The sequence below is a fragment of the Callionymus lyra genome, chromosome 3 (assembly GCF_982586985.1).
Source record: "Callionymus lyra chromosome 3, fCalLyr1.hap1.1, whole genome shotgun sequence".
In the NCBI taxonomy this organism is placed as follows: domain Eukaryota; kingdom Metazoa; phylum Chordata; class Actinopteri; order Syngnathiformes; family Callionymidae; genus Callionymus; species Callionymus lyra.
This window is the reverse complement of record NC_141820.1, coordinates 24682672-24707904: the sequence shown is the minus strand read 5'-3', so window position 1 is coordinate 24707904 and position 25233 is coordinate 24682672. Positions and strand designations below refer to the sequence as shown.

Sequence of the window (25233 nt, the reverse complement as noted above, 5' to 3'; positions counted from 1 at the left end):
CCTTACATCTGCCAAAAGTAAAATACAACACACTGGTACATTAAAATATTGATCTGAAATCACCAGTAGGTGGCACTGATAAGACACGAATAAGCAGACAATACATGAAAATGAAGCAGTTTATTCCACACATGTCAAGATCCACATTTACGAGACGTATCTTCTCCACGACAAAACAAAAAATTTCATGATTATATCAATAGACTGGACACTTGCTTTCTTTAGCAAAGCCAACAAAGCTGCTCTTTATTCTATTCATCGGGGATTAAAAAAAACAACTTTCTTGATTTCGTTTTTCTACTTTGATTCAGAGGATACCTGCCACTGATGGAATATGGCAAACACCTTTTTCGACTTGTCCCGAGGGCCCTGCAATAAGAAGTGGAGAAACATGAGACCTCCTTTAGGACCAGGAGACATTCAGATAAGACGCCTCTGCTTCCTAAACTGGCTTCACTCAATGCAGAAGAGCAAACATTTGACATCTCTAAGGCAGTCACCGGGTGGAGGAACTCATTTTGGCCATGTGCGTTTCTGCCACACCTTGATGTCATCACCTTATAAACTTCTTAATACCAGCCTATAGAAGTATAAAAGTCTAAGTAGAGATAATCCACATAAGACCTGTAGTCATTATCATCATTGTGTTTAATTAATTGCTTGATGACACATTAAGGGGGAATTTGAGTCAGAGAAAAACATATTGCATTCTGTTTCTGTTCTGCATTAGTTAAACTTTACAACCTGAAAGGGTTCAAATAATGAAACAACACACTTGATTAACTAGTTACCTGGACTTGGCTTTCTCCTATCTCAGAGCCGACGGGCATCAAGAGGTCAAGAACAACTTTCCATCCATGCTGATGTGCAGGCGAGTCTACCCGCATTAGAGGAGCAGCACTTGGATCCACGTTTTCCTTCTCTTTTGTGATCCATGGACACCAGTCCCTGTGCTGTGTGAGCGGGTTGAACGCCTCCTTCTGCAGGTTACAGTCCTGTGCGGAAGAGATTCACAACAGTGTACAAAATGTCAGATTTATAGCTACATTCACAGGTTAAGGAAAGTCCATGCTGTTTTCCATTTGTGGTTTAAATGCATTACATTTATTTTTTAAGTTCTGAAGATCTCTTCAAGAAATTATCAAGAAAAAATATCACATTTAGAAGTTTTCCTGCAGTATTAACTTGGAGGTTTTAATGGAGGTAAAAAAGTTTGTTTTTTTTATAAATGCAAGGGAAAAAATAAATAAAATAAAGCTTATTTGTGCAAGATGTAAAGACAAGATGGAAAGACAAAAGCAGAAAAACAAACAAAAACCTTCATTATAAGTGTTACAAATAACCAAAAATAATTAGCCTGAATCTCATCTATAGAGAATGTTCTAGATCAGGGGTCAACACGTTGGTGTTGCCCACAGCCGTCAACAGTGTAGCTCTTGGGACAGTTCACTAAATACTTGTCATACACGTTTCATTTTTTCTCTCCTTTCCTGTTGCACTATTGGCATTTAACGAAGACTAAAAAAAATGATGTAGCATATTAGACAAATCTAGTTTATCATCAATACCAATATATATTAAGTCATTTCAGAAGTGTGTAACAAACCTTGAAGTATCTGGCAACTGTTCCAGAGCACAAACAAAGTGTAAACTCAAAACAAAAAATCCTTCTATGTGGCCCACCAGGTGGTTAATGTTCATGTTGCTATTGTGCGTATATAGATAGTTTAGAAACCAGTTTTTAAGATAATCAACATTGACTACAATTATTGGAGACGTCAAATAAGGGTGAAACGGTCAAAGTTAAGGAATTGGTTGAAGATTATTTAGACAATACCACAATGGTTCATCCTGTTAAAGACAGTTTTTCACATACAGTATGTATTCTGCAGAATGAATGGCACAAGCCATCTATTATAAAACAGTACTTATTATTTCTATTAAAAGAGAAGAAAACAAAACGGTCTGTTCTTACAGAGCTGTCAAATGCAGAGAGACACAGGCGTTTGGATGCTTGCTGCATGGCATTAGGGCCATCTCCCAGTCCCCGACTGCGAGAGGCGGCCCTCTTCCCCCTTGTTAACGGGCTCTGTGAGGTAATCTCACCCTGTAGCACAGAGAAAATAGCAAAAGATTAATAAAGGTAATCTTCATTTTTTTTCAAAGGAACACCAAGACCGACCAGGTCAGAGCGAGTAGAGTCCTGGCTCCGCAGCTTCATGCGACATGAGGGGGAAGCAGAAATGTCTTCTTGCACCTCAGCTGGTGTCGCGGCGGCAGCAGCCACTTGAGCAGGGGGGCTTTCTGCGTGTACCGGAGACTCTCCATCCGCTCCCATGCACTCCATCTGATGGAAGTTCCACAAGCCCACCTTGCGCATACAACGCGAGCAGGAGAGGATCGGTAGTTTTGTGCTCTGATGAGACAGACTGAGAAGAAAATCCAAGTATTTTAGACCTACTGAACTAGTAGATAGTTAAAAAAATAATTTCGATCACTGAAATCCAGTGGGTGGTGACAGCAAATACACTTTTCTCACATTACTGTGAAGATCACCTACCACACATTTAATGAGTATATCTGGGCACTGATCATTCTCACCTTGCAGACCAGCCGAAGACAGAAACTATACAAGCTGCGACCTGCACGTCCAAAGGCACCGAACACTGGGCTCTGTCCTTCGCTTTGAGTTCTTTGTCCATCAGCTGCAGCATGGCACTGATGGCGTCTTCTGTGAGAGACTGGATACACGGATACACTGTTCAGAATAAACTGTTCAAACAAATCTAAAGCAGACGACCGGCAATGCAGTGAATGATTGAAACGATTTTAAAAACGCTAATAGTCAAAGATGTATCCAGAGAACATATATAACAACTGTAATACCTTGCAATGTAAATTGGTTCACATGTTGTACTCCTGTTTGTTACTGTGTTGTTGTATTCACCTCTGTATTAAGTATAACCTCTTCTGCCAATGTGCAGCAGAAAAATTGACGGATTAGACACAGATTAAAAAAGCTAAAATCAAGATTGAGGTCACAAGGAGTTTTGACAATTTAGGAATATTGTAAAGTCATTAGTTTGTGTAGTGCTTAGAACTGAATCGAGCTCTCGAACCTCAGCAGTCCTTCATTCAATGTCTGGTAAGGGCAGTTGCTTTTTTGAATGAAGAAATGCAGGTGTGTTTAATGAACTGTTACTATCACTAGCACAACAACTTTTTTGACTACTGAGTCGAATGTATGCAAGTCACTTGTTGGTAACAATAGATATTTACATGGAAACATATTTTATTAACCTTAATAACAAGGTTCTCCCCTGGAAAAGCCAACCAAAACCTTTTTCTGGAATTTAACAGCCTCAGAATTAATGTCTCCCGTCAGCGCCCTGTGTGTTCACCCAGTCTTCAAGAACTTTTCCAAGGCCTTCAGGCTCTTCTAACCTCTGAAAGATTTTGTCTTCTTGTGAAAATGTGACATTTTTACGCTGCAGTCTCCCACTATTTTATTCTTACACTACTAGGTAAATCACCTTAACATAGAAAACTGCATCTTTTGCATTTATATTGTTTTTATGATGAGGCTTTGTGCCTCAATGCACAGAATTAAAAACGCGTCTGAATTTAGTATGCATTTCCTCAGTGTGACTTATTTCTCTGATGACAAAGACTAATGGTTTTACATCATAAAGCATGTTACTCAGTTGAAATGTATGAATTAGCTGCATTTTTCAGTTTATAGTTATCAATGACTCAATGAAAACTCTAGATCTGTCATTCAAAGAAGTTACGACAGTCTTGGTATGAACGGGGTCCTAGTCTCACCAGTGACTTCAGCTGCTCTGGCTTCATGGCAGGCAGCTGCTGAGCGAGTGCGCAGGCACTTTCGTAGCGCTCCAGGAAAGAGGTCAGAAGTGCAGATGGTTCGCAAGCTGAAACCAACCAGAGACGCTCTGAAATGACAGCATGAGTGTGATGAGTGTAAACAGTCAAATGAAAGGCTAGGCAAGATGTTGATTGAGATGGCTTCATTAACATGTCCTAAAAGGAGTTTAGTATGTCATGAAGAGACACATTAGATGCTGCACCATCCATCCCTCAGTTGTGAAAAATACCCCAATACACTTTATGTCTTGGGAATGGACGTCTCCTCCATTCTGGACATACCATACTTTTCCAACCCTCTAGAATTTGGAGGGGCCCTGGATTGAAGCAGGAAAAATCACTGCAATCTTTTGAGAAAAGCAGCATCAACACCCTGATCCAGGTGAACTGGACCACATCAATGACTTGTTCATTCACTGTGACCAGCTGATGGAAGGGACTCAAAGTCAAACATCGTCACCTCGGTCTTGGACCCGTTAAGGATCAGACCATTTCTCTCGCTCCAGTCCGAGAAAGCAGTCCCTAAACTCTGCCTCAACCCGTCCCTTCACAATTGCCACAACAGCAGTATCGTCAGGATCCTTTTTTTCATGTTGCATGTTGTTGAGTTGTGTGCAAAGTAAATTGTGAAGCGGAAAGGGAGACAGAACAGTACCCTGTGGTGGCCCTTTATTACTCACCACAGTTCCAGACACACTCTTCCCTAGTCTTGGCATACTGTGGCCATACAGTGAGGTAGTTGTGGAGGCAAATAGTAAAAATAGGATCCACTCCGATTTTCACCAGTTTCTCCCGAAGCAGGAGTGGCTGGGTAGTATTAAAATAAATTGTGAATTCAAAGATCATCATCCAGTCCCATCCAGGAAGGACACAGAACGAAGAAGCATGTAGAGGACCGCATCAACTACTCCATGACATCCTGGTAGGCAAACTGCAGGGGGTTAAGAGCAAGCCTCTCAAAGGTCACATTGAATTTTAGTGACTCTCAATTAAAAAATATATAATTTATGAAATATCTTAACAGGTTTGTATGTTTTAATAACTTGCCTTGTGTTTCTTCCCAAATGCTCCCTCTCTCTCCAATAAACTACTTTTACATAACGGTCACCTTTTTAATTTATATGAATGTACAAGTGAAAACCTAACTCTCCTGACTAACATGTTTCAAATGTTGAAGTCTTCCTCTCCAAGATGCAGTAAGTCCCTCATCATGACCATGTTTTGAAATTATTAATTTATAAAGTTCTCCCCCCATCCAAAACCTCAGCCAATGACAGGTTACAAAAGCGGGGTCCATTAAGAAGACAAGTTCCTTGCAGGTAGACATTTCCGGGATCGATGACGTACAGTGACAAACCATGATGCTTGACCATCACAAAAGAGTGTGTGGTTATGGTAAACAACATTTCGAGAGAGTTAATCTCCAGAGAAAAATAAGCGTTTTCAGTGGGCAGGGCTAAATCACGTTTTCTAATATTTAAATGAAAAAAATTGTAATTGTTTATTGTACTGGTGAGTACAATAAAGATCCAAGATCAATTTAAGAGACACTTAAATCAACACATAAGTTGCCCTATTATGTACAAAGTTAGAGTGCATGTAAATTGCCAGAAAGAAAGATGAAAAGACGATTTTCTTCAAATAGCAGTATTTTAATGATTAACAAGAATATAAAATATGAGACTCATTTTCAAAATAGTTCCAACTTTGACATTACAAAAGTGAAAAGTAGAGCACAATTTAGATTGACATGGTAAAACAATAAATGGAGACTGTGAATAAATAGAAAAATGTACAGAAACTCTTAAGTATCCATCAGAGAACATGATTTGGAAGAACCCATGGCTAAAGAAGCAATAATGAAACAACGGCAGCAGCAATGCTAACAGAGACAACGCCTATTCTGTTGTTGACAGCAGATGAAACCGTTCCAGATCCACCTGATGATCCCGTTTCTGAACTACTTCCATCTTCACTTCCAGACCCACTTGAGTCACTGCCAGACCCAGAATCATTTCCTGTACTGCTTCCTGATCCATTTCCTGAACCATCTCCAGATCCTGTTCCATTGTGGCCGTTGACTGCAGCCTCAGCTGCTGTTGCTGTTGCTAAAGCAGATGCTGCTGCTGCATCTACGATGTCTGTAACTGGGTACATAACAGGGCCGGTGAACCCTGCTATTGCTGCTTCTGACATCTCTGCTGTTGCATGCGACATCATGCTCACCACTGCTGCATCTATGACAGGTCTTTCTGCTCCCACTGCAGCTTGGATCTGAAGCAGTTCTTGATTTACCAGCTGACTTTCAGTCGTTACTGCCTTGGAAAGTTTTTTTATTTGTGCCAGGGACTCCGATGTTAATTCAGACTGTAATGCTGCAGCTGCTACGGCTGCCGCATTCATTGCAGCATTTGCAGACCTATTTGACACTTTAGCTATTTGCAATTTTATAGGAGAGTCTGGATTTCTTGCAGCTTCATCAAACGCCGCATTTGAGGCCACTTGCGCAACTTCTGCAGCCACTTTTGCAGCTTTGACGGCTTCTGCCATTGATGTTGCCCCAACCAACTTACTGGCCAACGCAGCGTCTTTAGCGGCCACAGCAGCTGCTATTGCTGCCTCATGTGCTGCAGGTCCACTAAGAATCGCAGTGGTTGCTGTTGCGGCCGCAGTTGCCGCGGCGGCTGCAGTTGCCGCAGACACGGCCATCTCTCTTGATTGTGCTTTCACTGGTAAAACGGTTGGTAACGGCAAAAAAGCAGTGTTGCCATTTGCTGGTGTTGTCTGTAGCCCATTTGATGCACTCCCAACTGTTGATGCAGCTGCTTTAGTGGCTGATTGTGCTGCTTTTGCTGCAGCCTTTGACATTGACACCATGAGTTTCAGCTCATCAGTTGCTGCAGCCTCTGTAGTTGTCTCTGCTATCGCAGCTGTTGTCTCTACCATACGGGCTACCAACTCTGCTTCGTTGACTTTGGCGGCCTTGAGCCCTTCTGGTTCTTTCTGGGCCATTTTCAAACTTGACAAAGTTTCTTTTGCTGCATTCCTCAGTTCTACAGCAGCAGCTCTAGTTTCTTTGTTTACTTCTGGTGATTCACTCAAAGCTACGGTCGCCGTTTCTGCTGCTTTCCTTGCTGCTGATGCAGCCTGTAAAGCTGCATGTGCAATTCTTTTGACGGTCTCAGGGGATCCCGGTCCCACAAGTGCATTTGCGGCTCTTGCAGCAGATTCTGCCTTATCTGCTGCAAGTCTGGCAACAACTACTGCCTCCGAAGGATGAAGTCTTCCTTCTGCAAGTAGTGTAGATGCTAGAGCTGCATCCTCAGCAGCTGCCACTGCCTTCATCGCATCGTCTGATACGCCAATTGCCGCTGCCGTTGATGCTGCCATAGCAGCTGCAGCGGCTGCTGCGGCCGTTGACGTTGTTATAGCAACTGTTGCAGCTTCACTTAAAGCAGCAGGTGTTGTTTGCATGGACCCATTGTTTGGTTCAATAGAGTGATTTGGTAGAGATAATACGGCTACATCAGCTGCCGCTCCTGCAGCCTCCGCTGCTGCTTTTGCTGACTGGGCCATCATCACTGCAATTTCATTAGTTGTTGCATTACCAGTAGCAGTAACAGCAGTGGCACCCGTTGCTGCTGACATTTTTGCCGTTGCCTGTGCCGCATTAATGGAAAACCTTACTGCAGGACTTAGGTCAGTTGCCGAAGCAAGTTCTAATTGTACCTGTTCTGCAATATCTCCACAAGTGCTAGCCACATTTTCAGCTGCTGTCTTAGCTGTAATAATCCCATTTGGTTCATCTTGCACAACCATCATTGCTGCAGTTGCTGCTTGATCAGATGCGGCTGCTGCTTTTGCTGCCGCATCAGGTAAAATTGCAACAGAAAAAAGTTCACGTTTTCTTCTTGAGTTCTTAAAGACGGTATCTGCCTGAGCCCCTGCTGCTTCTGCTGCTGCTTTAGCCGAGTCGGCAGCTTTCCTTGCTGCTTCTGCTGCTACTTTAGGATTTAATGTCCCACTGCTTACTGCAGAAGCCATTTGGGAGGCCTTCTTAGCCAATTCTATTGCATGTTTTGCAGCAGCAGATGATTTTTCAGTAGCTGTAGATGTAGCACCAGACAAAGCTGCAGCAGTAGCTGCTGCCGCCGCCGCTGCCGAGACTGACGCCGCTGCTACTTTTTTTTGTGCTACAAAAAAAACATTATTTACTTCCACAGCGTTAAGGGCTTCTAATGCTTTTTTTAACCCACTTTCAGCTGCATCTGATGCATTGACTGCTGCTTCTTCTGTCTCTGCAAGCATCTTGGCTTCCTCTGACCCATTTGCATTGATTGCTACATTTGTGGTTGCAACATATATGTTGACTTTGTTTGCAGCCTCTGCAGCAAACTCTACAGCTTCACTTGCAAATCGCATTGCCTTTTCTTGATTTGGTATTCCTGGGACTGCATTTGGAATTGCAGCCTCAATTTGTTTCTTCACATTTTCAGCAGCTTCTGAAGCTGCTGTTGCAGCATCAGCCACTTCTTGTGCTTGTTCTTCATTAAATACAAAAGTGGAGTCATCTATGGCATCTAATGTCTTCTGTGCTGCGGCTAATGCGTTGGTTACGTCCTTGGCCATTTGTTCTTTTATCTTAGGACTCAGTTTTGTTTCTTGTTTAATCACTTGTAAAATAGTTTTGGATGTTTGTTCAGCAATCTCTTTTGCTTCTTTAGCGTTATCCAGTGTTCCAGGAAGCATGGACACTACAGCCCGTTTTGCCCCTTCCAACAACTTTTTAGCAGGGATTTCTGGTAAAAAGCCAGCAATGGTTGCTGCTGTTGATGCAACTGTTGCCACAGATGAGGACACCACAGTGACTGCTGCTGCTGTAACACTTTTTAAAAGACGGCCATTTGTTGAAATAGTTGATGATTTCATTGACATGGTAGTGGTGATTACATTAGGATTTTCTATGTTTGAGGCTGCCAGTAGTTTTAATACAGAGTTGCTTGTGAATTGCTCTGCTTCAGCCAATTTCACCGTCCTGTCCTCTTCTGTAGGTGCGTTTGCTGCAACCACAATGGCTTCCGATGCTTTTTGGCTTTCTTCGATTGCATCTTCGGCCAGAGCTGCTGTCTGCTTTGTTTTTAACAATGCCTTTTTTTCGTCATCTTCACTCTGTTGTGCCATCTTGTCTATGGCCAGCTGTATTGTTTGAAGTGCATCTTTAGCCTTTTCTGCTGTAGCAATCATAGCAACTGCTGCCTCTTGTGCTTCTTGAACTGTAGTTGCTAAAGTAGCCGCGTCTGCTCCCTCTTTTGCTTCATCTATTGCCTCTGATAATCGTGGTGCTGCACTTGCAAACATTGCTGCTACCTCTGGGTCTAACTTTGTGGACTCCTTTACAATCAATTCCAAAGCCTCCTTTGCTGCAAGCGCTGCTTTGTTCGTCACTACAGATGCGTCGTCTGGCATCATCTGCCCTTTCAGTACTGCATCAGAATAGGTTGCTGCTTCTTTTGAAGCAATCTCAGCTTCCTTTGCAGCCTGCATTAGGTTCTGGGAAGTCATTCCGTCTTCCAAAATTGCTCTAGCATTTGCTGAATCTTTTAGTCCTGCAACGGCAGCAGCAGCCATTAAAGTTGCTACAGATTGAGTATTACGTTTACTTGCTTCCAAGAGCGATGCCATTTCCTTTTGGGAAATGCTGACTGGATCAATTGCAGTTGTTGCAATCTGTGCCAAGGATGAGGAACCTACAGTTACTGATGCTGTACCACTTTTTGACAGACGAGTGTTTGTTGGTGAAAAAGTCGTAGCTTTAGTTGACATGGTAGTGGCGATTACATCAGGATTTGTTATCTTTGAGGCTGCCAGTAGTTTTAATACAGAGTTGCTTGTGAATTGCTCTGCTTCAGCCAATTTCACCGTCCTGTCCTCTTCTGTAGGTGCGTTTGCTGCAACCACAATGGCTTCCGATGCTTTTTGGCTTTCTTCGATTGCATCTTCGGCCAGAGCTGCTGTCTGCTTTGTTTTTAACAATGCCTTTTTTTCGTCATCTTCACTCTGTTGTGCCATCTTGTCTATGGCCAGCTGTATTGTTTGAAGTGCATCTTTAGCCTTTTCTGCTGTAGCAATCATAGCAACTGCTGCCTCTTGTGCTTCTTGAACTGTAGTTGCTAAAGTAGCCGCGTCTGCTCCCTCTTTTGCTTCATCTATTGCCTCTGATAATCGTGGTGCTGCACTTGCAAACATTGCTGCTACCTCTGGGTCTAACTTTGTGGACTCCTTTACAATCAATTCCAAAGCCTCCTTTGCTGCAAGCGCTGCTTTGTTCGTCACTACAGATGCGTTGTCTGGCATCATCTGCCCTTTCAGTACTGCATCAGAATAGGTTGCTGCTTCTTTTGAAGCAATCTCAGCTTCCTTTGCAGCCTGCATTAGGTTCTGGGAAGTCATTCCGTCTTCCAAAATTGCTCTAGCATTTGCTGAATCTTTTAGTCCTGCAACGGCAGCAGCAGCCATTAAAGTTGCTACAGATTGAGTATTACGTTTACTTGCTTCCAAGAGCGATGCCATTTCCTTTTGGGAAATGCTGACTGGATCAATTGCAGTTGTTGCAATCTGTGCCAAGGATGAGGAACCCACAGTTACTGATGCTGTACCACTTTTTGACAGACGAGTGTTTGTTGGTGAAAAAGTCGTAGCTTTAGTTGACATGGTAGTGGCGATTACATCAGGATTTGTTATCTTTGAGGCTGCCAGTAGTTTTAATACAGAGTTGCTTGTGAATTGCTCTGCTTCAGCCAATTTCACCGTCCTGTCCTCTTCTGTAGGTGCGTTTGCTGCAACCACAATGGCTTCCGATGCTTTTTGGCTTTCTTCGATTGCATCTTCGGCCAGAGCTGCTGTCTGCTTTGTTTTTAACAAGGCCTTTTTTTCGTCATCTTCACTCTGTTGTGCCATCTTGTCTATGGCCAGCTGTATTGTTTGAAGTGCATCTTTAGCCTTTTCTGCTGTAGCAATCATAGCAACTGCTGCCTCTTGTGCTTCTTGAACTGTAGTTGCTAAAGTAGCCGCGTCTGCTCCCTCTTTTGCTTCGTCTATTGCCTCTGATAATCGTGGTGCTGCATTTGCAAACATTGCTGCTACCTCTGGGTCTAACTTTGTGGACTCCTTTACAATCAATTCCAAAGCCTCCTTTGCTGCAAGCGCTGCTTTGCTCGTCACTACAGATGCGTTGTCTGGCATCATCTGCCCTTTCAGTACTGCATCAGAATAGGTTGCTGCTTCTTTTGAAGCAATCTCAGCTTCCTTTGCAGCCTGCATTAGGTTCTGGGAAGTCATTCCGTCTTCCAAAATTGCTCTAGCATTTGCTGAATCTTTTAGTCCTGCAACGGCAGCAGCAGCCATTAAAGTTGCTACAGATTGAGTATTACGTTTACTTGCTTCCAAGAGCGATGCCATTTCCTTTTGGGAAATGCTGACTGGATCAATTGCAGTTGTTGCAATCTGTGCCAAGGATGAGGAACCTACAGTTACTGATGCTGTACCACTTTTTGACAGACGAGTGTTTGTTGGTGAAAAAGTCGTAGCTTTAGTTGACATGGTAGTGGCGATTACATCAGGATTTGTTATCTTTGAGGCTGCCAGTAGTTTTACTACAGAGTTGTTTGTGAATTGCTCTGCTTCAGCCAATTTCACCGTCCTGTCCTCTTCTGTAGGTGCGTTTGCTGCAACCACAATGGCTTCCGATGCTTTTTGGCTTTCTTCGATTGCATCTTCGGCCAGAGCTGCTGTCTGCTTTGTTTTTAACAATGCCTTTTTTTCGTCATCTTCACTCTGTTGTGCCATCTTGTCTATGGCCAGCTGTATTGTTTGAAGTGCATCTTTAGCCTTTTCTGCTGTAGCAATCATAGCAACTGCTGCCTCTTGTGCTTCTTGAACTGTAGTTGCTAAAGTAGCCGCGTCTGCTCCCTCTTTTGCTTCATCTATTGCCTCTGATAATCGTGGTGCTGCACTTGCAAACATTGCTGCTACCTCTGGGTCTAACTTTGTGGACTCCTTTACAATCAATTCCAAAGCCTCCTTTGCTGCAAGCGCTGCTTTGCTCGTCACTACAGATGCGTTGTCTGGCATCATCTGCCCTTTCAGTACTGCATCAGAATAGGTTGCTGCTTCTTTTGAAGCAATCTCAGCTTCCTTTGCAGCCTGCATTAGGTTCTGGGAAGTCATTCCGTCTTCCAAAATTGCTCTAGCATTTGCTGAATCTTTTAGTCCTGCAACGGCAGCAGCAGCCATTAAAGTTGCTACAGATTGAGTATTACGTTTACTTGCTTCCAACAGCGATGCCATTTCCTTTTGGGAAATGCTGACTGGATCAATTGCAGTTGTTGCGATCTGTGCCAAGGATGAGGAACCTACAGTTACTGATGCTGTACCACTTTTTGACAGACGAGTGTTTGTTGGTGAAAAAGTCGTAGCTTTAGTTGACATGGTAGTGGCGATTACATCAGGATTTGTTATCTTTGAGGCCGCCAGTAGTTTTAATACAGAGTTGCTTGTGAATTGCTCTGCTTCAGCCAATTTCACCGTCCTGTCCTCTTCTGTAGGTGCGTTTGCTGCAACCACAATGGCTTCCGATGCTTTTTGGCTTTCTTCGATTGCATCTTCGGCCAGAGCTGCTGTCTGCTTTGTTTTTAACAATGCCTTTTTTTTGTCATCTTCACTCTGTTGTGCCATCTTGTCTATGGCCAGCTGTATTGTTTGAAGTGCATCTTTAGCCTTTTCTGCTGTAGCAATCATAGCAACTGCTGCCTCTTGTGCTTCTTGAACTGTAGTTGCTAAAGTAGCCGCGTCTGCTCCCTCTTTTGCTTCGTCTATTGCCTCTGATAATCGTGGTGCTGCATTTGCAAACATTGCTGCTACCTCTGGGTCTAACTTTGTGGACTCCTTTACAATCAATTCCAAAGCCTCCTTTGCTGCAAGCGCTGCTTTGCTCGTCACTACAGATGCGTTGTCTGGCATCATCTGCCCTTTCAGTACTGCATCAGAATAGGTTGCTGCTTCTTTTGAAGCAATCTCAGCTTCCTTTGCAGCCTGCATTAGGTTCTGGGAAGCCATTCCGTCTTCCAAAATTGCTCTAGCATTTGCTGAATCTTTTAGTCCTGCAACGGCAGCAGCAGCCATTAAAGTTGCTACAGATTGAGTATTACGTTTACTTGCTTCCAAGAGCGATGCCATTTCCTTTTGGGAAATGCTGACTGGATCAATTGCAGTTGTTGCAATCTGTGCCAAGGATGAGGAACCTACAGTTACTGATGCTGTACCACTTTTTGACAGACGAGTGTTTGTTGGTGAAAAAGTCGTAGCTTTAGTTGACATGGTAGTGGCGATTACATCAGGATTTGTTATCTTTGAGGCCGCCAGTAGTTTTAATACAGAGTTGCTTGTGAATTGCTCTGCTTCAGCCAATTTCACCGTCCTGTCCTCTTCTGTAGGTGCGTTTGCTGCAACCACAATGGCTTCCGATGCTTTTTGGCTTTCTTCGATTGCATCTTCGGCCAGAGCTGCTGTCTGCTTTGTTTTTAACAATGCCTTTTTTTCGTCATCTTCACTCTGTTGTGCCATCTTGTCTATGGCCAGCTGTATTGTTTGAAGTGCATCTTTAGCCTTTTCTGCTGTAGCAATCATAGCAACTGCTGCCTCTTGTGCTTCTTGAACTGTAGTTGCTAAAGTAGCCGCGTCTGCTCCCTCTTTTGCTTCGTCTATTGCCTCTGATAATCGTGGTGCTGCATTTGCAAACATTGCTGCTACCTCTGGGTCTAACTTTGTGGACTCCTTTACAATCAATTCCAAAGCCTCCTTTGCTGCAAGCGCTGCTTTGCTCGTCACTACAGATGCGTTGTCTGGCATCATCTGCCCTTTCAGTACTGCATCAGAATAGGTTGCTGCTTCTTTTGAAGCAATCTCAGCTTCCTTTGCAGCCTGCATTAGGTTCTGGGAAGTCATTCCGTCTTCCAAAATTGCTCTAGCATTTGCTGAATCTTTTAGTCCTGCAACGGCAGCAGCAGCCATTAAAGTTGCTACAGATTGAGTATTACGTTTACTTGCTTCCAACAGCGATGCCATTTCCTTTTGGGAAATGCTGACTGGATCAATTGCAGTTGTTGCGATCTGTGCCAAGGATGAGGAACCTACAGTTACTGATGCTGTACCACTTTTTGACAGACGAGTGTTTGTTGGTGAAAAAGTCGTAGCTTTAGTTGACATGGTAGTGGCGATTACATCAGGATTTGTTATCTTTGAGGCCGCCAGTAGTTTTAATACAGAGTTGCTTGTGAATTGCTCTGCTTCAGCCAATTTCACCGTCCTGTCCTCTTCTGTAGGTGCGTTTGCTGCAACCACAATGGCTTCCGATGCTTTTTGGCTTTCTTCGATTGCATCTTCGGCCAGAGCTGCTGTCTGCTTTGTTTTTAACAATGCCTTTTTTTCGTCATCTTCACTCTGTTGTGCCATCTTGTCTATGGCCAGCTGTATTGTTTGAAGTGCATCTTTAGCCTTTTCTGCTGTAGCAATCATAGCAACTGCTGCCTCTTGTGCTTCTTGAACTGTAGTTGCTAAAGTAGCCGCGTCTGCTCCCTCTTTTGCTTCGTCTATTGCCTCTGATAATCGTGGTGCTGCATTTGCAAACATTGCTGCTACCTCTGGGTCTAACTTTGTGGACTCCTTTACAATCAATTCCAAAGCCTCCTTTGCTGCAAGCGCTGCTTTGCTCGTCACTACAGATGCGTTGTCTGGCATCATCTGCCCTTTCAGTACTGCATCAGAATAGGTTGCTGCTTCTTTTGAAGCAATCTCAGCTTCCTTTGCAGCCTGCATTAGGTTCTGGGAAGTCATTCCGTCTTCCAAAATTGCTCTAGCATTTGCTGAATCTTTTAGTCCTGCAACGGCAGCAGCAGCCATTAAAGTTGCTACAGATTGAGTATTACGTTTACTTGCTTCCAACAGCGATGCCATTTCCTTTTGGGAAATGCTGACTGGATCAATTGCAGTTGTTGCGATCTGTGCCAAGGATGAGGAACCTACAGTTACTGATGCTGTACCACTTTTTGACAGACGAGTGTTTGTTGGTGAAAAAGTCGTAGCTTTAGTTGACATGGTAGTGGCGATTACATCAGGATTTGTTATCTTTGAGGCCGCCAGTAGTTTTAATACAGAGTTGCTTGTGAATTGCTCTGCTTCAGCCAATTTCACCGTCCTGTCCTCTTCTGTAGGTGCGTTTGCTGCAACCACAATGGCTTCCGATGCTTTTTGGCTTTCTTCGATTGCATCTTCGGCCAGAGCTGCTGTCTGCTTTGTTTTTAACAATGCCTTTTTTTCGTCATCTTCACTCTGTTGTGCCATCTTGTCTATGGCCAGCTGTATTGTTTGAAGTGCATCTTTAGCCTTTTCTGCTGTAGCAATCATAGCAACTGCTGCCTCTTGTGCTTCTTGAACTGTAGTTGCTAAAGTAGCCGCGTCTGCTCCCTCTTTTGCTTCGTCTATTGCCTCTGATAATCGTGGTGCTGCATTTGCAAACATTGCTGCTACCTCTGGGTCTAACTTTGTGGACTCCTTTACAATCAATTCCAAAGCCTCCTTTGCTGCAAGCGCTGCTTTGCTCGTCACTACAGATGCGTTGTCTGGCATCATCTGCCCTTTCAGTACTGCATCAGAATAGGTTGCTGCTTCTTTTGAAGCAATCTCAGCTTCCTTTGCAGCCTGCATTAGGTTCTGGGAAGTCATTCCGTCTTCCAAAATTGCTCTAGCATTTGCTGAATCTTTTAGTCCTGCAACGGCAGCAGCAGCCATTAAAGTTGCTACAGATTGAGTATTACGTTTACTTGCTTCCAAGAGCGATGCCATTTCCTTTTGGGAAATGCTGACTGGATCAATTGCAGTTGTTGCGATCTGTGCCAAGGATGAGGAACCTACAGTTACTGATGCTGTACCACTTTTTGACAGACGAGTGTTTGTTGGTGAAAAAGTCGTAGCTTTAGTTGACATGGTAGTGGCGATTACATCAGGATTTGTTATCTTTGAGGCTGCCAGTAGTTTTACTACAGAGTTGTTTGTGAATTGCTCTGCTTCAGCCAATTTCACCGTCCTGTCCTCTTCTGTAGGTGCGTTTGCTGCAACCACAATGGCTTCCGATGCTTTTTGGCTTTCTTCGATTGCATCTTCGGCCAGAGCTGCTGTCTGCTTTGTTTTTAACAATGCCTTTTTTTCGTCATCTTCACTCTGTTGTGCCATCTTGTCTATGGCCAGCTGTATTGTTTGAAGTGCATCTTTAGCCTTTTCTGCTGTAGCAATCATAGCAACTGCTGCCTCTTGTGCTTCTTGAACTGTAGTTGCTAAAGTAGCCGCGTCTGCTCCCTCTTTTGCTTCGTCTATTGCCTCTGATAATCGTGGTGCTGCACTTGCAAACATTGCTGCTACCTCTGGGTCTAACTTTGTGGACTCCTTTACAATCAATTCCAAAGCCTCCTTTGCTGCAAGCGCTGCTTTGCTCGTCACTACAGATGCGTTGTCTGGCATCATGTGCCCTTTCAGTACTGCATCAGAATAGGTTGCTGCTTCTTTTGAAGCAATCTCAGCTTCCTTTGCAGCCTGCATTAGGTTCTGGGAAGTCATTCCGTCTTCCAAAATTGCTCTAGCATTTGCTGAATCTTTTAGTCCTGCAACGGCAGCAGCAGCCATTAAAGTTGCTACAGATTGAGTATTACGTTTACTTGCTTCCAAGAGCGATGCCATTTCCTTTTGGGAAATACTGACTGGATCAATTGCAGTTGTTGCAATCTGTGCCAAGGATGAGGAACCTACAGTTACTGATGCTGTACCACTTTTTGACAGACGAGTGTTTGTTGGTGAAAAAGTCGTAGCTTTAGTTGACATTGTAGTGGCGATTACATCAGGATTTGTTATCTTTGAGGCCGATGCCATTTCCTTTGTTGATGCAACTGTTGCTACCGATGATGAGAACACGGTTGTTACTTTCTGACTCACATCTGCCATTGGAAGTGTTGACAAGTTAGTGAATCGTATGGTATTTGCCGTGGCAGTGCCTGTGGAGGCAACAGCCGTTGTGGCAGCAGTGGTAGTGGTGACCTTTACAAGCTCAGGACACTTGGTCATCTTCAGGCTTCCCGTTGCCTTTTGACTTTTAATTCCTATCAACGCAAAGCATTTGTCAGAATTTTTCACAGTTTATAATAAATGTTAACTGACTTACCAATTAAAAGGAGAAGGATCAGGAGGCTCCTTGGGGTCATTTTAGCCTGCCCACTTAGTAAAAGTGAACAAATCATCTATGAAAACAAAAAAAATACATTTGACATTTTTAACAAATAGTAATTGTATATTCTAAATGTAATTATAGACTCTAGATCAAGTTACCAAACATTACTGCAAAGCTACAAGGGAACAGGTTTTTTCTTTTTGTAAAAAGAAAACAAAATATAAATACATGTTGCAGTTTTGCTGTATTAATGTTTTTTAATTTGATTATTCCGGAACATTAATCCAGACCATACTTTAAAAACAAGAAAAAAAACTCACCAAAAATCTTTAAATATCCTTTTCTGGTTTTCCGTAAAAGATGATGAAGTTTGATTTCACAGAACAGTTCCTGCCACAGGTTTGGATCTGGACCTGTCCGGAGACTTTTAAGTACCAATGCTGATGTCAGACCAATTAGGGTTGACGCTCACCACAACCCTAAACAGGGCGAGGATGTAGCCATTTTCACCTTCTTAGAAACAAGTGTGGTAACAAGTTTAAAAGGCTGTTATTAGCCATTGTATTGATTATTATATATTGGCTCAGATTTCAATCGTGTTGGTCATAGCTATAATCATTTTTGGGTTGAATCATTAACGTCATTTAAGCTGAGGAGTGTTTGCTTTGAAAACAATTCTTCCTACTCAACATTTCTAATAATATCTAAAATGTTAAACCCAGAATAGAATTTTAAATTAAAGGTGATGCTCACGATGGTGATGAGGTTGCTGACAATATTGGCATAGATGTTGATGATGACCATTACAATTAAAACCATAGAGAAATGTTCAGTTGTTCGAAACATGATTTTGTTGAAATTTCCAATCACGTAGCACACTGGACGCTTCATTGATAATTATTAATGAGGTATATTTTCAAGTTCCAAGTCCATTGAAATGTTGCAAAAATGAACAGAAGTGTGAGTATGTAATTTTGTTTCGATTACAGTACCACACAAACAAATCAGAACATGTACGTATTTTATATATATACGTTTTTTTTTCTAAACCTGTTAAGTAAAACTGTATTGCAAACAAAACCTTTAAACCATTATGTTGCCCCTGGGTCAAGGTGTATTTCTGGAAGCCAGAGGGGTCAGAGGCAATACAAGGGATACATCAAACATATTTGTTTTCTGGCCCCCTATGTCACCTTGACCCGGAGACAAGGGTTAAGAAATGTATCCTTTAATTAAACCCACATTTTTTTTATGTTACCACGGTACATTTGTATTGGAGTCGATCTTCAATATTCTGCACCTTAGATCTTTGATTTTACCTTAAACTGAAATATCCTTATTTTTTCGCTTTCTCAATCATTGACAGATATGAGTCCTTTATACCTGGACACAGAAACTTTGGCTTTGCATGCTTTACAAACCGTCGTTGTACATGAATCAAAAGGGTATGGGTGTAAAACAGAAGCAAGTAGCAGAGCGAGAGTATGATCACACGGCTTGACATAGACCTTTAGATTTGATTAATCATGAAGCTCTAGCCTTTGGACTCATAAAAATAGGGGCAAAGGCTTGGTCATCCCAATAACAGTAGAATGATTTGCATCTGGTTGCAGTCATTTCTTAAATGGCTAAAGTACTAAGTGTTCTTATTTAATCCTTCAGGAAAATAAAGACAGGGTAGACACTTCTGATTTGATGCATTTACATTGTTGAAGTTGGAGGGTAGGGAAACAAATGTGCTTAAACTTTCTTAGTTCATCCATTGCGATGTCCAGGTGGACTGTGTCATCAAAGATGATAAAATAACAGGTAACTTATAACTGAACTATAAAGGAGTTGCTCACCAGGAGATGGACAGTCAGGCCATGGACAAAATTTTTCATGTTGGGTCCTCAGCTGCCTCGTAAGCTCATCAACACGTAAATGATCTGTTCATATAAACACAAGCTTAAAATGCGAACATCTAAACAAACTTGTATCTAATTGTAAAGAATACTTGTAACACATTAATTAATACAAGTCTTACATTTATCAAGATCCACAGTTGGCTGAAGACCAGCACACAGGAAGGCCTGGCAGCTGCAGCACTTGAGCATGTCAGAGCTTACATTCACCCAGCCATACCTGGCGCACATCAGGGGGGACAGGATCTGAGGCTTGCCAGCCCACTTTAAACAGTAATACAATAAGGATAATATGCACTCATTGTTCTTTAAAAGATGTAAAACACAGAATCATTCATAAAATCAAGGATATTGAATAGGTTTCCACTCTTGAAAAAAAGCCTTCTTTGTTGTTGGCGTCACTAGGAACTTTATTGTTTCTCGGAAGAACATCAACGTCCGTTTGTTCGCTGCAACAAGAGGAGACACAATATTATTCCAAAGTCACAAACAAGTGTTGATTGTGTATGTGTACCTCCTGAGTATGTTAACAACTAAATTCTACATGTTTTCTTTTCTTACAGTTTTTTTTTAATGCCATTATTCGTGGTAGTCATCTGAATTCTAATGAATAGGTGTGGTTCAAAAGAAAAATACTCAAAAGTCAGTTTAAATATGTAAGATATTTCTTTGTGTTTGACATTACGTAGTAAGTTAGAAAGTAATAGTTATTTGTAGAGCGCTTTTCTAGACCAGGGTCTCAAAGCACTTGAACAATCAAAATAAATACACATGTAAAAAAAAAATCTAAATTTAAAAACTCTAAAAGGCCAAGACATAAGACAAACACAACCCTGGAACCTTATCATCAGGACCAAGAACCGGTTTTCAGTTTTGTCCAAATTTAGCTGCAAAGTGTTTTCACTTGGCCATTGTTTGATTTCCAGCAAACCATTTACTAAGATGTTCAGCCTCCGGGGCTCAGTTGGATCAAAAGAGCAGTAGAGCTGGATTTTATCAGCAAAAATGTGATAAGAAACATCAGGAAATCTCTGAATGATTTACCCAGGGGAATCAAGCACAGCGAAAAAAGGACCCAGAACAGAACTTTGAGGGACCCCACAACGAAGATCAGCTGATTCAGACCTTATTTGATGAGCTGACACACTGAAAGTGCGCCCAGAAACGTATGAGGAGAACCACTGTAACACAGAGCCAGATAGTCCCACTTCATCCCTCAGTCTTCTAAGCAGGAAGTGGTGATCAACTGTGTCAAAGGCTGAGGACAGATCCAAGAGAACCATAACAGTGCATTTACCTGAATCAGCCGACATCATGATGTCACTGGACACTTTCAGTAAGACCTTCTCTGTAGAGTGATGTTTGCGGAAGCCAGATTGAAACTTCTCATGGATGTCACTCTGATCCAGGAACAAAGACAGCTGCTCAGACACCACTTTCTCTAAGACCCTGTACAAAAATGGGAGCTAAGAAATAAGCCAGCAATTACTGAATTCAGTCGGACCTAAGCCTGGCTTTTTAAGGAGAGGCTCCACAATGGCATGCTTAAAAGCATTGGGAAAAACACCAGTGGAAAGGGAGAGGTTTACCATTTTGGTAACTCAGGGGCAAATTACATCAAACACTTTAATAAAGAGCCTACACAGAAGGACGTTGGACGAGCAAGAGGAGGGTATCATCTTGCTCACCAGTGCCGATATATCAGGCAAGTCACAGGCTTAAATAAGGACCACAAGCTGGAGACAGGCTAAGTGACAGTAGGGGTTCCACCCAAAAGGGAATGGATTTTCTCTTTGATCAACTTAATTTTGTCAGTGAAAAGCTCAACAATGCATTGCTGTCAGCATTGAAGCAACAGGACACATGAGAGAATTGATCGTGTCAAACAACAGTTTCTTATTTACAGTTTCCGAATGGAATCAGATCTGCCATTTTCCATCATCTCATTCTAAGAGGACATCAGATCCCTGAGGTGAAGTCTGTGCACCTCAACTTTAGCGGACTTCCAGAGACGCTCAGTCTTTCCAGACTCAGGAGATCTTCATTTGTCCAAGAGCACCGTTTTTTCTGAATTGTCAAGTTCGATTTAACATGTGCCACTTGATCCAGTATTTCAACAGTGAATCAAATTGTCCACGATGAGAAAATCATTAAAGAAAAGATTAGAAAATGAATTGAAATGAACATGAGCAAGTTTCTGTTGTGCTTTAGCAGAAGGCACTTAATCCACCCTTGTGGATGTTCTGAAATGACGCGCAACATTGGACGCTGAAGAAAACGGATTTAACAGAAACAGAAATTATGGATTTTTAAGAAAAAGATCATATTGACATTAGAGCCATTTCTTCTGTAACTATGCAACTACAGCACGGGACATCTTAATAGCTCCACCCCTTTCTTAATATGATCATTACTAGTATTAGTCAACAGATATTTAAAGCACACTGTTGACGGCAGACAAGCACGTGAAAGAAAAACGTACACACCCTATGTTTTTGTTCAAAATAATTCAGCAATTAAAGAATAATAAAACAAAGATTTTTCTGTTGAGGTTTGAATGGTAGTCATCATTCTTTGGAGTGGTTATTGCAGAGTCACATCTCCACCCTGTGAATGGACACTAACTACTGTACAAATAGAGACTAAATGCTTCTTTGTCTGTAGTAATTTCCCATCATGAGTTGGCAAGTCAGCCTCCAACACCTTTTTTTTTTTCCATCGTTATTGCCTCTTACATATTTGACGATTTTGACAATAAAATGGCCTAACTATAGCAAAACACAGAAACTTGGATTAATGACAAAATGTATAAATCAAATGAATTAAATTTATATTAATTAGTTTCAATACTGATTGAAGTACCTCTTGCTCTGCCTTCACTTTGATGACATCCAGTTATTTGAAACTCAAGCCACTATTAGATGAGAGGTCAAATCTAATCCTTAACTGTGCACAGTCCTATTGCCTTGCTTTTATCGGATCCTGTAATTTCAGTTAACAGTACTTGAGGGCATTTTATGCAATCTCAAACAATTATTATATCAATAGCAAGCAGCCCTACACACACAAATGTACAATTTTCAAATGTAGTCACAAAATGTTCAACTGCATTCAAACAATTTTCAACTGTATTAAAAAAATGTTTAACTGTGATCTAAAAGCTTTGTTCAGTTTTTCTATAGCTCATTTTGTGTGTTGTAATCTTTCTATTTTTTTTCAGGAATGCCACCAAATAAAGATCCTCATTTTGTGTTTACAGCGCTGGCAATAAAAGTTTCTCATTCCTGATTTTGATTATTGTTAATTGTAATATTGTAATTTTCAACCGTAATCAAACAATTTGAACTGTTATCAAACAATGTTCAACTATAATCCAACACTTTTCAGCGTTAGCTTGAAAAGGAGTGGAAAAAGAGCTTTACGGGATTGATTTTATTGACGTAGTCAGGCACAAGGCCAGACAACATATAAAACGTTTTTTTAACAAGTGAAAAGGTATTTTTGAGCCTTTATTACCATCAAGACAGTCATTCCAGAACTAGAATTGAGTGGAATCATGACCATAAGCTTCTGCCGCTACTAAAACCTTTATGCCCGGCATATTTTTAAGATCTTGTAATGATTTTATTTATTATTATCGTAGATGTATGCATTATATAAAACTGTAACATGACGTTTACACGCTTAGAATTTTTTTTTTTATTGTAAATGCTTAGTATCTGGGTTTCTACACTTGTTTAATCGTAACAAATAAATCCTGTGACAACTGAGGACCAGAGGATACATTCAACCTCAGCATCTTATTAACGCTGATGTTTGGACATATTTTTGTTTAGTATAGATTGATTAGATAGAATTAAAGCAGTTACGACTTCGCCGAGAGTCATGTAGTCTGTAAATTCTGCAAAACCCGTGGAAAATACTTGGTTAGTACAACAAAGGTGTCGTATCGCAAGATATTGCCATCTGTCGTATCTTTGCACATGTATAGTGATACCCAATGTACTGCCAAATTCTTGCCAGTACACAACCCTAGTGCCAACTTTACCCAGGTGTGGAATCTAAATGTAAATATTGCCAAATAAGTTAAGTAGCTTTTTCTTATCACCATTAGGTGGTCAGGAGACAACACCTGCGTCTGATACAGCTGCTGTCCGAATGTGACGTGAAAGCAGCTGATTCAAGTCAAAACCCACATACTCTGCTCACATGTGCGAAAATCATGTTAAACTAAATAATAGTATGGAAAAGTGAAGTTATAGAACATTTCTGAGCTAGCGTGTATTACCATATATACCCAATAACAACTGCTTATTACTAGAAGCGGAGAAGTACAGAACGCGGCATCAGATAACCCGCAGGCACAGCTGAACTCAGTCGACTCATCGGAGAGGAACAAATGCACACCTACTCTGATAAGCAGAAACACACTCGAAGCTGATGACGGTTACATCTGGTGTCGATAATGAACAGCTTAACCTTCCAGGCTTTTGCTCCTGAGCTTCGGAACGATCTTCCTTTCCCTCTGTGTTTGATGATCTACTGACTCCTTCAAGAAACATCTTAAGACATTTTTATTTATGCAGACTTTTCCTTGATTTTCTGGAACTCCTGTATTTGTCTTATGTGTCTTGATCTTTTAAAGTATATATTTCAACTGTGTATTGTTTTTTATTGTTAAAGCGCTTTGTGACCAGTGCTGTGTCTCAAATCGCATACTAATCTTAGTATGCTAGAAGTTAGTATGCATCAGTTTATTATGCATACTAACTAGTACGCAAATTCTCCGCAGATAGTATGTCTCAAATGAAACCCTGAAGCTACACACTAACCGGAAATCACATGACAGCTTCTTCTTCTACTTCTATTTAACGATGTTTCAAGCAGCTGTTTGAACGCTATCGCCGACACCTGCTGGCAGCACGTATTGCAACTTTGGAAAAAGAAATAAAGAAAAAATATGAGAATCGAAATAATCGCGAGATATTTAAGCTGGTATCAGCAGTGAAAACGTGTTTATCCTCCTACTGCTGCTGAAAATACACAGTTAAGTATATGCATATATATGCATTTATATATGACGTAACTTCCGTTTAAAACGTCACTAAAATGGCAGCTGTTTAGTATGGTTAGTGTCCATCGAACCATGCTAGTTTTGTGGGCATGTTAGTATGCCAATTTAGTATGCATGGCGCACTAAATTTCGCATACTAAGAATTGAGACACACTAACATACTAAAAATACTAACTTTTAGTACGCTAGTATGCGATTTGAGACACAGCACTGGTCTTACTTACACAACTCTGCAACTTTGCTGCAGAGAGAAGTCAGACATTGACACGACCACATTGATGTACGTTTGTCGTTGCCCTCCCCTTGCAACTAACGCTTATGTGACTTTGAACCATTTCTGATCCGTGTTCTTTATCTTTACTTTCCAAAATCGCATTTCCACCTGTAAGCGCATTCCATACAATAACAAATCAAAACTGCAGTAGTCCCACCAACTCCTGAAATGGAATGACAGCTTGTTTCCTTGGAAACGCTACAACAAACATGTGCAAACTGCATCTGTTATTACATTTAGTGGCCCTCTGGGCAACTTGACAACAATGATGACAGGAGGCTACCCTAATACAGACATACAGTATTGAAATAAATATACATTCGAGTGTGAACAAATGGTACTTCACATCGGTATTATCGTACCCTTGTTCTGTGGAGATGTAGCTTGCTAACGATATAGGGTTTAAGACCTCCGTGTTAAAACATAACATATATGTTTTTAGCTAATTGGCAAGTATTTAAACTATTTAAATGTGAATAGATACAGATAAAGTACCTTTAAATTCAAACCAATTGAAGAAGTGGTTGATTTAAATTTCTGTTCTACTTATTTCATGTGAATAAGATGGAACTGTTGTTTTTATAAATAATGCTCATAACTCCACATGTGTTTACTGCTGAAAGGTGGTAGCTATGCTAACGGTTCAGCTAATCAATGCTAGCTCGTTTTGAAGATGTATTTTCGAACATTTAAATTACCTGAAACTTTCTTTTGATGAGACTCCTTCATCGAGTAGTTCGCGAATTTTGTCAGGAGACGCAAGAAAAGACTTCTGTTGAATGAAACTATTGCCATGATCACCCACGGCCGCCATGTTTCGTCCTGA

At 41.5% G+C, this 25233-nt stretch overlaps 3 protein-coding genes across 3 annotated transcripts; all 3 read right to left on the bottom strand.

Annotated features, from left to right (window-relative positions):
* Window positions 1-105: 105 nt before the first annotated feature.
* On the bottom strand, window positions 106-25233 carry zc3hc1 (zinc finger, C3HC-type containing 1). The gene is made up of 10 exons (XM_087785857.1): window positions 25106-25233; window positions 19412-19508; window positions 19182-19332; window positions 19000-19083; window positions 3826-3953; window positions 2602-2741; window positions 2183-2429; window positions 1976-2107; window positions 792-995; window positions 106-369 (listed from the first exon to the last, which is right to left on the bottom strand). Exons 1-10 carry the CDS (start codon window positions 25219-25221, stop codon window positions 298-300), a joined length of 1371 nt encoding a protein of 456 aa, XP_087641983.1. The 5' UTR covers window positions 25222-25233; the 3' UTR covers window positions 106-297.
* Window positions 5613-10470, bottom strand: LOC148084002 (uncharacterized). The gene is made up of 3 exons (XM_087787255.1): window positions 8787-10470; window positions 5874-8051; window positions 5613-5840 (listed from the first exon to the last, which is right to left on the bottom strand). Exons 1-3 carry the CDS (start codon window positions 10453-10455, stop codon window positions 5731-5733), a joined length of 3957 nt encoding a protein of 1318 aa, XP_087643381.1. The 5' UTR covers window positions 10456-10470; the 3' UTR covers window positions 5613-5730.
* LOC148084001 (uncharacterized) lies at window positions 10481-16551 on the bottom strand. The gene is made up of 2 exons (XM_087785612.1): window positions 10542-16551; window positions 10481-10500 (listed from the first exon to the last, which is right to left on the bottom strand). Exons 1-2 carry the CDS (start codon window positions 16549-16551, stop codon window positions 10481-10483), a joined length of 6030 nt encoding a protein of 2009 aa, XP_087641738.1.

Coding starts and splice junctions, on each gene's coding strand:
- LOC148084002 (XM_087787255.1), bottom strand. CDS start 10,455: ATGGCATCGCTCTTGGAAGCAAGTAAACGTAATACTCAATCTGTAGCA. Junction 8,052..8,786: donor ATCAACTATTTCAACAAATG/GCCGTCTTTTAA, acceptor CAGCGGCGTCAG/TCTCGGCAGCGGCGGCGGCA. Junction 5,841..5,873: donor TGGGTCTGGCAGTGACTCAA/GTGGGTCTGGAA, acceptor GAAGTAGTTCAG/AAACGGGATCATCAGGTGGA.
- zc3hc1 (XM_087785857.1), bottom strand. CDS start 25,221: ATGGCGGCCGTGGGTGATCATGGCAATAGTTTCATTCAACAGAAGTCT. Junction 2,108..2,182: donor ACTCTACTCGCTCTGACCTG/GTCGGTCTTGGT, acceptor TCTGTGCTACAG/GGTGAGATTACCTCACAGAG. Junction 996..1,975: donor TCTCTGCATTTGACAGCTCT/GTAAGAACAGAC, acceptor TCTTCCGCACAG/GACTGTAACCTGCAGAAGGA.
- LOC148084001 (XM_087785612.1), bottom strand. CDS start 16,551: ATGACTTCCCAGAACCTAATGCAGGCTGCAAAGGAAGCTGAGATTGCT. Junction 10,501..10,541: donor CACTCGTCTGTCAAAAAGTG/GTACAGCATCAG, acceptor TCCTTGGCACAG/ATTGCAACAACTGCAATTGA.